This window comes from Hyaloscypha bicolor (assembly GCF_002865645.1).
Source record: "Hyaloscypha bicolor E unplaced genomic scaffold K444scaffold_165, whole genome shotgun sequence".
In the NCBI taxonomy this organism is placed as follows: Eukaryota; Fungi; Ascomycota; class Leotiomycetes; order Helotiales; family Hyaloscyphaceae; genus Hyaloscypha; species Hyaloscypha bicolor.
The window spans coordinates 404,228-416,024 of record NW_020194667.1 but is presented as its reverse complement, the minus strand read 5'-3'; the positions used below and the strand labels follow the sequence as shown (position 1 = coordinate 416,024).

The window sequence follows — 11,797 nt, the reverse complement described above, 5'->3', positions numbered from 1 at the left end:
AGAAATTACTATAGACTTTATTACGGGGCTACCTCTTTCTAGATTTTATAGTAAAATATATAATTCTATACTTATTATTATTAATAGGTATATGAAAATAGTATAATATATTCCGACTACTAAAGAAGTCTTGGCTCCTGAGCTAGTAGAGCTATTTATATACTATATTATTAAAGACTTTAGTATACTTACGGGTATAATCTCTAATAGAGGATCTGTTTTTATAAGTAAGTTCTGGTTAAATCTATATTTTTACTTAAAAATTCAATAATAGCTAAGTATAGTATTTTATCCGTAAACTAATAAATAAATAGAGAATCTAAACCAAACTTTAGAATAATACTTGAGGTATTATACTAGCTACTAGTAGGATAACTAGGTAATAAAGCTTACTCTTATAGAATTTATATATAATAACTCTATATATTTAATAATAGGAATATCTCTATTCTATATCTTATATGAATTTCATCCTAGTATTAAACTATATATTAAGAATAATATTCCAGAAAAAGAAGTACTAGTAATATAGGAAAGAATATAAAGAATTCAAATAGAATAGGAGGTACTAGAAAAATAATAGTAAGAAGTAGTAAATATATAAAAAAAGTACTATAATAAGAAATATATTAATAAGAAGTTTAAGATATATAATAAAGTTATGCTTTATATAAAGAACATTTAATAGCTATAACCTAGTATAAAGCTAATAGATAGATATCTTGGCTCCTTTAAAGTTCTGGAAGTTATAGGAATATATAAATAGGTATATTACTTGAAATTACTACTATTATATTAGATTTATAATATTTTCTATATTTCTTTCTTGGAACCATAATACCCGCAAGCTAGTACTATAGTAGAACTAGAGCCGGTTAAGATTAAGGATAAAGAAGAATTCGAGATAGAATCTATTATAGCCTATAGAGAGAGTAGAAAAGAAAGGAAGTATCTCGTTTATTAGAAGGGCTACTTATTAGCAAATAATATATAGGAACTACTAAGTAATCTAGAGAATATAGCTCAAGAATTATAAGAATACTTGGAAAAGAGTAATATTATAATACTATTAGCTAAATAGAGATATAAAAAATAAATGCTTTTATTAGAAAACTATTAAAAAACTATATATTTATTCTTGGAAAAACCATATGAAAATTATTAAAAATTCTAATTTCTATATTCTATAAATACCCTATTCTCGTAACTATTCTCTACTATTCTTATTATTATTCTTATTAGAATTTTCTCGAGAAATAAGTAATAAATTGGCCTATAAAGCTATTAGCTATTAGTAAGAAATAAGAAAGAAGTAAGCTTACTTAATACTAAAGAATATTAATTATATTATTAAAAGTACTTTATACTTATACTAAGCTAGTAAGAATTACTTGACCTATTCCTTGGATTATTAGGGGAATTCATTAGCCTCGAATAATAGCTTTAATACGAGAAGTATATATAGTTTAATATAAAAGAAGAATAGTAATAGCCTTCTCTCTTTCGGGTAAAGAATAGGGAAGATACTTATATATATTAATGGCTTAAAGAAGGCAGTTTAATTATACTATATATACTTGAGAAACCTTAGATAGTATTAGAATAAGAAATAAAAGAAGAAATTTATAACTTATAGGATTATATTTCTTATTCTTAGAGTAGTAGTAATTATATACCGAGTAATTATTACTCTTAATATAAATAAGGTCGGGAAATTTAGTAATATTCTTAGAATATTAAAGATAGTAAGGGCAAATTAAGGATATGGAAGCATTAGCCAAATAGGTAGTAATAGGCTAATAAATACTAAGAGAAGTATTTATCTTAATAGATAAAGAAGTAGAAGAGGGAATTAGAAGGGAACTTAAATAAAGCTTGAATAAGGCTTAAAGAAGCTTAAAGGAGCTTGAAGAAGGCTTAAAGAAGGAAGATAAGAGACGAGAAGGAGCTGGGTACGGTATTATAATTAAGGAAAAGAAAGGTTAGTTAGTAGAAAAAGAGAGGCCTTTTTATAATACCCTCTTCCCGAATAGTAATTACGAATTCGGAACCGGCTCTATACCAGGAATACCCAGAAAATTCCAAAGAAGGGATTTACGAATGAACCAGAAGATCGGATTAACTTTTCCAAGCTCTTGGGCCTATAGAGTAATAATTTATTCGTAAATAGAGGCTAAGTTAGGATTTATAAACTAATCAGGAGATCGGATAAGCTTTATATCCGATAATATATACTATATTTATACTACCTTTGCAAGGGGAAATCGCCAGAGGCGATTTGCGAACTAGCTAGAAAGGGTTAGTAAACTATATCCTTAACTCCATTACCTGGCGTAATAATAGGGTAATTATGGGAAGTCTTTGGGGAAAGCTAGCGGCCAGGAAAGTTTCAGGAGGATATTTGTAAAGCTATTTGCAGTTTTCCCAGGCCTCTTGGGGACAAGGGCCTAGAGGGGAGGTTAATATAATAGGCATACGTAATGGCATATAGACAGGTATTAGATATTGTGGATCTAGTTTCCTATTTTGGGTATAGCTTGCGATCGGAATCATATAGATCGCATGGGATTTCCTAATTAAGTAAAGGGCTTCGCATGCCTGGCTAAGTACTAGGGAATATATAGGGAGACGCTCCTAGCTTTGGAAGGGGCATTGATTAGTCTCTTGTTAGAATCAATTCTTGGAATCAGTTACACTTGTAAGCGTTACTCTATAGCTTACTTACCTTGACTACTTGTGTATTACCCTGCTATTACATGCCTTATATTGGCTTTAAACCGGCCGTGCCATTAAGCTTTTAGCTACGGCAGGGCCGGCGAACTAGCTACCGTACCATAACTTGTTATGCGGTCTTATATAAATAATACTTTACTTAGGGAAAGTATCTAGTAGGGTTATATAATAGGTAGCATATTTATAAAAAGTACTAAATATTAATTCCTAGGATTTGTATTATTGTCCATTTGGCCCTTTGGCCCTTTAATACCATATAGAATTATTAATTAATTACTATTAAGGTAAAGTATTATATATATTTGAGTATAATATCTTGTGGCAGACGGAGTTAAATAAGTGCTTAATAGATCAGTGTGTGTTTGCATATATTAAAGTTGAAATTTCGGTAAGTTATTTGGTGCGGCTCTTGCGAACAGGGATCCAAAATCAGCCCCGAAAGAACCCCTGCCTTACTCTTTCCAATTTTAGCCAGCGGCAGTCGTAGCCGAGGAGCCCAAACGGGTCACCCCTGTCCACCGTGGGCTCACCTCCTTGGCTCACTTGCTCAGCCTGGCTCAGGTTTGGCTCACCCACAGCTCAGGCTATAGCAGCAACTGCTCAGGTCCAAAGACGGAAATGGAAAATGCTCACGTCGAGATTCCGGTATCGATCAAGCTGTTGCAAGCATGCCCATCTCCCCAAAGCTACATACAAACAAAAAAGCGTTGGACGGTATCAGGTTCGCCTTCGCACATGCAACCAATATCGACCAAACCCCATAATACCTTCCGGTTTTCCTTCTCCAGGTCCGTATGACTTCCACGAAAGCCGGACTCTAATCTCATCCTTGCCAGTTCCGTTTTAGTCTCTGGACGAGAGCAGCTGCTGCTTTAACCTGAGCCGAGGGTGAGCATGCCTGAGCAGAGCCTGAGCAGAGCCCGAGCATCCTGAGCATGCCCTGAGTATCCTGAGCACGCCCAGAGTCAGCCTGCGCACTATAATATGGAGCCCATCTTGGCCTCTTTGTGCCCCAGGTACAGTTTCCTTACCGAAATTTGCCCGAGGAATCCGTTTCTGCTCCCACACAAGGTTTCTGTCATAGCTGGTTTTGGATCCCTCTATCATGTCTAGTATACACGATCGCGAGGTTTATTTTTGGGTCTCTAAACGAATCCGTCTGCCGTCCGCCAACGCTTTCCACCCGGAAAATCAATTGCATAGTGTTTCCCGCTTCGACGCTTACCTTATCTTATTGCTGTTGAGAGGAGGCAACTTTAGCATCATGTCAATCTTCTTAAGGACCAAAGAAAAGGAATATATCCCACGAAATTTCATACTGAAAAATAGATAAGTACATTGCGATGCTAATTGGCGATCCAAAAAAGAATAGGGAATTAAAAAGCTTCCTCTTTCCGCCTGGACAAGCAAGAGACTTCCTAGGAAACGTGTGTGTAGATCAAATGATAATAATTCAGAACAGACATCTAGCCTTTTGTGATGAAACCCACCGTGCGAGAAATGTTCCTTGTGCAAAAGCACCTTGAGTGGACATATTGAGTACAGTAGCCGGAAAAGTAGACTGACATGGTCTAGGTTGGCAGGCTTGATCCTTTGGGCAGCATCCTTGCATGTATCCGATATTGCTTTCCCCAATTGTGTGCTATTGTCGCCAAATCGGGGTTTGAGCGGTCGAGCGGTGTGGGCGTTTGGCTGGTAAACTGTTGAGCAGGCTCTAGGTCTGTCTGCCTGAAATCCCAACACATCTTTGTTGCCCGAGGCGTCAAATGTAATGCCAAAGAAAAAGTGGCCCGTGCGCAGACCTCAAAATCGACGCCTCCTTATTTTACGCCTCATCATTGAGTTGTAGCATAAGAGAATCAGAGCTAGCAGACTACGAAGGTGCTATAGTGTACGGCTCCTCCCGCATCCCAGCTGAGATAGACCCAGCTCCAATATTGGCGGCCCGACAGTAGGCGGGAATCGCTACACCGCCTCGTATTTTGGCCATAGATCGGGCCGCAGATGAGCGAAGACTTTGACTGACAGCGATGGTTGCCTTGAGGTCTCCTGGCCAATACCACCAAGTGGTGGCTGTGTCTCCCAACTTGCCCCCCTTTCCTTGAAAATTGAATGTCTGCCTGTACAATGAAACTTTTCTCCATATCTACATATCCTCCTAACGAAATCACAGAGCATCAACGAACTCGCATCCCAAGAGATTGGCCTATTGCCACGCAATGGACATAAACTTGCTCTGCACTTCTTGCAAAGGAATTCCATTACCATGGAGTTTCTCTCCTAAGCAACCTCTTTTTGCACCGTTCTCTCGATTCGGGACGCAAGGACGTGCACCGTTCCCTCGGCATGGCGCAGAACAAGTATATCGCAGACTATCAACCATAAGAGAAGGCGCTGGAAGAGGCTGCATAACTTGTATCCGTATAATCCAGTATCTCCCCGAAGATTCCCCGAAATGCGAGGCGGTGGTGGTCTGTCTGTTGAGTGTGGGATGGGAAATTATTGGACATGCTGGGTTTGACTTCGGCCCTAACTTTCCTGACCAATTGGCATTGTCAAGTAAGCCATACACACCCTTTGTAAATGCCGTACCATTCTAATAGCAATAGAGTATTGGGTTTCTATGTCTATGGGAGAACAACGAGATCTCAGTTTCGCTCGCGGATCCTCGTGGATCAAGAACTGCTTCGAAAATCATCCACATTGTGCATTGCAAAGCCATCATCTAGGCAATTACATACCCACAAGAGTCATAGATATTGGTTCTTTCACGTCTCCTCGTTCGCCACGTTTACTTGTCCCAAATGGCTCTGTGATCGTCGATTCTAGATACATTGCGCTAAGTCATTCATGGGGCTGCAACATGCCAAGCTCAGCAAAAACATTGTCCGGAACTTTCGAATCGCACCTCAAAAGGATCTGTGAAGCTAGCTTACCTCTATCTTTTCGAGATGCGTTCGATTTTGCACGAATACTCGGAGTGAACTACGTTTGGATTGACTCTCTATGCATTATCCAAGATTCTACATCAGATTGGGAGCAAGAATCAGCGAAAATGAGTAGGGTCTACGCGGAATCCTGGTGCACACTCTCCATCTCATATAAGAACGAAACACATTCTACCTTTCATGAGCCTGACGTGCTTCAAATCCTTCGAGGCATGTCAGGTCAAACGGAGATGAACTATGACATCCCGCAGAAAACTAGGATGCTCCTAATGAAGCTCTGGCTCGATGAAGTGATGTTTCAGTCACCAGATTGGGAAGATAAGGCTCGAGAGGAGCTACAAAAAAGAGTGGAGTGGATTGATTCTTTGAATAGCATTCCGCTGAATGAAAGAGGCTGGACTTTACAGGAACGTGAGCTTTCACCAAGAGTCTTTCACTATACTCCAAAAACTGTTCTCTGGGAGTGTAGATCACTACGAGCTACAGATACAAATCCCCAGGGTTTCTCCGATCATGGCTCGCTGGACCAAGGATTTCTTGGCGAGCTGACTAAAATCTCACGTTATCGACTCTTGGATACTTATCCTATCAACAGAGAACCAGCTCCTGTTGGACTCTCTTTGGCGTCCGGCCTTCACAGAATATTTGCGTCCAAGCGAGACGACGCAATATACGACTCCTGGTTCCGTGTTGTTGAGGACTATTCTCAGAGGGACCTGACATTTCCTAATGATAGGTTTCCAGCTATCTCTGGGTTAGCACAGGAAGTAGAGGCTTTAACCGGTGATCGTTATCTCGCTGGTTTATGGGAGAAAGACTTTCTTCGAGGTCTTGTCTGGAAGACTGTTCCTGATAATCGCAGTGCTACGTTTGGCCCCGAATTTCTCTTGTCCGCTCAAAATCTTCTGGACATCATTCATCCTACTCCAAAGCCTACTTATGCCGCGCCGTCCTGGTCCTGGGCTTCCTCAATAAAGCCCGTATCTTATGGACTTCTTGTGCTCAATATCAACCCTCCTAGTATACCCGAGGGAGACGATCTGCTACTTAACATAGTGGACGTGAATATACAAGCTTTAGGTCCTGATCCTCGGGGCTGCCTATCAAATGGGGGATATATCATTGTTACTGGCAAGATCAAACCGAAAAGGCACTTTACAGAAACACCAGTTTCAGATAAAGGGGCAAATTATGGAATGGAGGTTCACTTTGACAGCGATCTAGACAGATCGCGAGATGATCTCATGGTCCTTCCAGTTCTTATTGCTGACCATATGATTCCGTGGGTCACTGGATTGCTACTTCAGCCAAGTGGTGATACAGCCAAGGAGTACAGACGTGTGGGCGTTGTTGGATTCATGCGAAAATCGTATTTTACTGACGCGGAGGATGTCACAATCAAAATTGTGTAAAGTCAATAGTTATAGTAGTAGCACATTTTATAAGCATGCATGATGCATTCCTTCGAGCTTGTGCGAGGGCTGCGCTCTTATGGCTGATCTATGGTTAACGAGGTCCTTCAATACTAGCAATTTACCCTTGACTTCGCAACTATTTATAGGATAGAAGGACGAAACACAAGACATGAAAGGGTTTTAGAGGTATGAGATATGCTTTGAGATGAGATATTGGGAATGCGATAGGGCGGTGTTGGCAGGTGAAGGATGTAATATTATACTATATTAGCGCCGCCTACGGCCCTGTCTATCTCTTCCTGCTCCCTAACAAAAGACTCCCCCCAGAATCTCTTTAATGGACCGCGCGCATGGGGTAGACTACGTCGGAAGTATTCTCGCTATGGGAGCCTTCATCTCTGGCGTCGTGGCCGTGTCTTTCAATGGTATAACCGACGAGTGGGGTTCCGGACAAACCATTAATTAATCTCTTCTGCTATTCTGGTGTCCTCTTCATCCTCTTAGGACTTCAACAAGTTTACGCCATTTTCACCACCACTGGTTGACGTGTTTTCCCAGTTGAGTTTTTCAAGTCGAGGGCTATGCTTATCCTCTTCGTTATGACCGCTATAGGCGGAGCCGCAACCGTCGTCCCTATTTAATCCCGATCTTCTTTTAGTTTACCCGAACGACACCGCCCTCGAAGCCAGCGTGCGTCTTCTCCCCTTTATCATGCTCATAATTTTCGCCGTCATCGAAAGTGGCGCTATTCTCTCTACCTACGGCTACTATATGCAGAGGTACACGCTCGGCGGTCTCGTCTGCCTTACCGGCGGCGCGCTCATGGACTGCTCAGGTTGCTCAGACTGGTCAGGTGAGCTGGCTGAGCCGAGAGTGAGCCGAGGGTGATTAGCTCCCGAGCAAGAGCGGCAAGCTTACCAACCGAATGCGGCACGAAGATTGAGGGATTAGAGTTCAACTACCATAAAAGTCCAGCATCAAGAATCGATGATACCTGTAAGCCAGTAACCCAAATCCGTTCCAATCAATTAAGGCCAGAACGAGAACTCGAGTGCTGTCAGGAATCCGAGGATCTGAAAATCGGGTCGTAAAAGCCGTCCCACCAGAGAATCGAATACAAGAACTAAGACGACGCAAGTGCTGTCGGCTCGCAAAAGGAAAATTTGTGTGGAGAATTGTACATTGTGTTCGACTTCGCAGCGCAATCAACGCCGACCAAACTCGATGACCGCTTCATCCACGACTTTTCCGTTAAGCAGATTCCTGAATTGAAGATTCGCCCCCTTGTCACCAAACCTGACTTGAAGTTGATGTGAAAATTGTTCCACATTTCTTCCCAACCTCGCATTGTATGTCGTCCTCAAGCTAGGACCAAAGTCAAAGTCTTTCTCGAATTTGGATGTGATGCCGCCGACTTCTTCAACTCCTATTACAGTTAGTCTTAGCTTGGGATTGCGGCGGCAGTACTTAGGTGTAAATTGTGACGTACTGGGATTCGAATAGTACTCCGGAGGGTCATTCAACCCACAGGAATACATGATGATGTTTGAAGTGGCGGCCTGGCCAGGTGTAATAACACTGCGAACGTCTTGTGTTCTAAAAGTGTCACTGAATATCTTTTCGCCCTAACCGCACATTATATTATTAGAAAGCTGGACACCCCATTTGAGCAATCGTGACTTGCCTTTGCGATAACCCATTCCACTCTTCCACAGCAATATTTCACGTCATCGAAGTCATCGATCGAAGCTCGCTCCTCAGGATCAATACCCTCCCGAAATGGAATACACAAACCAAACCCATAGTGTCTGCGGGCGCGCTTCATGCGAGGGGCAATTCCTTCCAGACCGCGGAGGGCAGCACCTCTTACCACAGCAGATTGACTCCAAAACATTAGCTAAGTGAAGATTGGGTACTTGCTCCCGTCTGACTCACGGGTGGTCTGGACACATCAAAGTAATCCCTCCATTTCGTCGACACCATTTCTCAAGCTCCTTGAAAAGGTATGGTGATTCGCCAAAACCCCCAACGAGGATAATACGCTGGATGCAAGGTCAGCGCATCTTACGGTTCTATGCGACTTGGTTGGAGGGATTTACGTCAATTTTAGCCCCGTTATTCTCTTTTGCGTCTTTCACTTGCTGCCCAACTAATTGAAGAACATCCTGAATGACTGGGTCGAACAAGTCTTGCATGTCATCACTAAAAGCTATTAGGTGAGCTCATGATAACAGCGGCATTGCACTTACTATGAGAGTTTGATGAGCCGCTCTTCCTCGTCATAGAACTCGGAGTCCGGGATGCTGAGATTGATAGGACCCAGCTCTCGTTCTTCGTGGTTGTCCTTGAGTCCGAAATCTCGTTTAATTCCCTCAAAGCATGCCATAAATTTGCTGCCAGGGCCTTTTTGCGCCCACGAGACATTTTTGAAAGCATCTCCAAACCGCTGGGAGAGCAGAACATGCAGCCTTCGGTCAATATAAGTTGAGCCGTACTTGCCACCTAGAAAAATTACCGTATCAGAGCTCGATCGCAGTGCGAGGCTATCCGGGTTGGCTCAAAGGCGACTTACCAATGCCAACGCAGAGTTCCTCAAAATCTAATCGTGGCTCAACTTGGGTGATCTTGTAAGTTGTAATGTCAACCGTCCCTCCGCCACAGTCAAGGATCAATATGTTCTCGTTAGGCTAGAATCGTTAATTAAACCATTCGACATCCACTGCAAAAGACCGGGGGGCATACCTTGACGGGATTTAGGACATCAGGTCCAGATGCCGCGTACCTCTTCAATGTTGCGATGGCTGCGGCTTCAGGCTCTGAAATTGTGAAGACCTCATCCCCAGGCCGGTTGCCAAACCCAGCTCTCTTTGCAGCTTGCAGTGTTGCATCTTTCGCTTCGTCTGACCATATGGCTGGTAGAGTTACCCAGCACTCCATAGGGGTATTGTTGAAGGTGAAGTCAGTCATCTCTCTGCGCAATTTTGCAGAAACGTATTCGAAGACCTCGCGAAGAAAATCCTCGCACAGTCCCGGTGCGTCACGGAAATAGGGTAATCGCATCATGCCTTGAGGTGTACAATCGGCTCCAAGGAATGTTCGTCACGTGACTTCAACCCCTCCTAGACTTTAAATCAATATAACTTTATAAATACTTAATATAATTTTACAAAATAAACTTTGATTTAAAGCTTATTAATAAGTTATTAACTTATATAAACTATTATAATAAACTATTAAAAAAGTCTTATTAATATTTTATATTTATTTAATAATAAAAGTTAAAAATTAAAAATTAAATTAAAAATTATATAGATTTATATTTCGTAATTATTATTATATAACATATAGATATATTATATTATATTATCTTAAGTTTAATATTATTAAAAATCTACTAAATTTTATTAACCAAATATAAAGTTATTAAGATTTTTATAAAGAGTATTTTAAAGAAAATAAGCGAAAATAAGCGAAATTTTTATAATTTCAATATTTTTATTTATTACTTATTAGCTTTAAAAAAGATAACTTTAAATAAAACTTTAATATTATAAATAAATTTATATAAAATATATTATATAAGGGTTACTAACCTTTTCTATTAATAAAAACTAAACTATTTAAATCTTTATTAAAGGAACTTTTTTTAGCTTTATTTCTGTAATATAAACTAAATTATATATTAAACTAATTAAGTTAGAAATTAAATTTATCTCATATAAGTAATATTAAAGTTTTATAAGCCTACTTATAGAAAAAAGTAAGTCTTTTACTTTATAAACTTTAAAATTATGTAGTTTGAAAGTTGGGAGGGGGGTAATGTCACGTGACGAACATTCCTTGGAGCCGATTGTACATGCCGACATGTCCGAAAACAGGGTAGGGTCATCATATTGTGTAACGACTGCTTTCTTGTCGAGCAAAAGTTTGGTCCACGAATACGAGATTAGCTTGGAGTTGACCTCGAATCCCCACTTGTTACTTTGGAGACTTAAGTTTTCTTTCTTGTAAGCGATTCTGGTTGGGGTCTTCCAAGATATGAGGGTGTCTCCAGGCCATTTTGTGATGATGTTGATGTCGCCAATGTCACTCTTGTCGGTCGTAACATAGCTGACCCCTAGTGTAATGTATGTCAACACCAAGATACTGAAGGCAATCGAAGCCGGACGACATACCTGAGAAGGTGGTTCCATAGTCAACACCAACAATGATCTTATGTCGGGTCTGTTCAGCCGGCGCGAGGAGACGATTTAGGGCAGCTTCCATTTTCGCTGCTTTTCGGGCTTTGCGTCCTCCAGCAACATTCCAGCCATTGGAGGCCATGTTGATCGTATTATGCGAGCTTAGGAGTTGCCTGGTTGTTGACTTGATGTGGAGGATGGAAGATTTAAACGGCGGATGTGGAAGAAATTTGAAGTTGAATCCGCGTTGTTCCTGGGTGACAGAGAAGTGAATCGGGGAAGGAACCTTATGCGCAGGAAAAGTCGAGGCAAGGCAAGATCGAAACAAATAGTATTAAACACATAAGCACGCTGAAGGATTCTGAAAGATTCGGAAGCCCTTGCCAACGATACTTTATTCTTGGATGGTGGAGGCGCGAAGTAGAAAAGATCGATCCTCGAGATCATCTTGTTTGAGCCTTTTGAGCTCCTCTTCACTGGGAAGCTAGCCCTTGATTTAGCGAGAGGTTGAACAAATCAG

At 40.8% G+C, this 11,797-nt stretch overlaps 3 protein-coding genes across 3 annotated transcripts; 2 read left to right on the top strand and 1 right to left on the bottom strand.

The window, feature by feature from the left end:
• The first annotated feature begins 4,626 nt into the window (after nucleotides 1–4,626).
• On the top strand, nucleotides 4,627–7,397 carry K444DRAFT_668414 (HET-domain-containing protein). The gene is made up of 2 exons (XM_024887405.1): nucleotides 4,627–5,292; nucleotides 5,343–7,397. The coding sequence occupies exons 1-2, from the start codon at nucleotides 4,953–4,955 to the stop codon at nucleotides 7,091–7,093; spliced, it is 2,091 nt and encodes a 696-aa protein (XP_024729649.1). The 5' UTR covers nucleotides 4,627–4,952; the 3' UTR covers nucleotides 7,094–7,397.
• Nucleotides 7,398–7,418: 21 nt separating this feature from the next.
• K444DRAFT_704040 (uncharacterized protein) lies at nucleotides 7,419–7,968 on the top strand (the record flags this gene model as incomplete). The annotated part of the gene is made up of 2 exons (XM_024888078.1): nucleotides 7,419–7,692; nucleotides 7,715–7,968. Coding segments are annotated over exons 1-2 (269 nt in total), but the record flags the coding sequence as incomplete, so codon positions are not given.
• Nucleotides 7,969–8,301: 333 nt separating this feature from the next.
• On the bottom strand, nucleotides 8,302–11,289 carry K444DRAFT_599998 (Hsp70 family protein-like protein; the record flags this gene model as incomplete). The annotated part of the gene is made up of 9 exons (XM_024878601.1): nucleotides 8,302–8,522; nucleotides 8,586–8,721; nucleotides 8,823–8,979; nucleotides 9,032–9,138; nucleotides 9,196–9,298; nucleotides 9,346–9,598; nucleotides 9,669–9,783; nucleotides 9,839–10,161; nucleotides 10,953–11,289. The coding sequence occupies 9 exons, from the start codon at nucleotides 11,287–11,289 to the stop codon at nucleotides 8,302–8,304; spliced, it is 1,752 nt and encodes a 583-aa protein (XP_024729647.1).
• Between the last annotated feature and the right edge of the window lie 508 nt (nucleotides 11,290–11,797).

Bases quoted from the DNA above. Each gene is read 5' to 3' on its own strand.
- K444DRAFT_668414 (XM_024887405.1), top strand. From the start codon at position 4,953: ATGGACATAAACTTGCTCTGCACTTCTTGCAAAGGAATTCCATTACCA. The intron at 5,293-5,342 runs GTAAGCCATACA...TAATAGCAATAG, and splicing joins TGACCAATTGGCATTGTCAA to AGTATTGGGTTTCTATGTCT.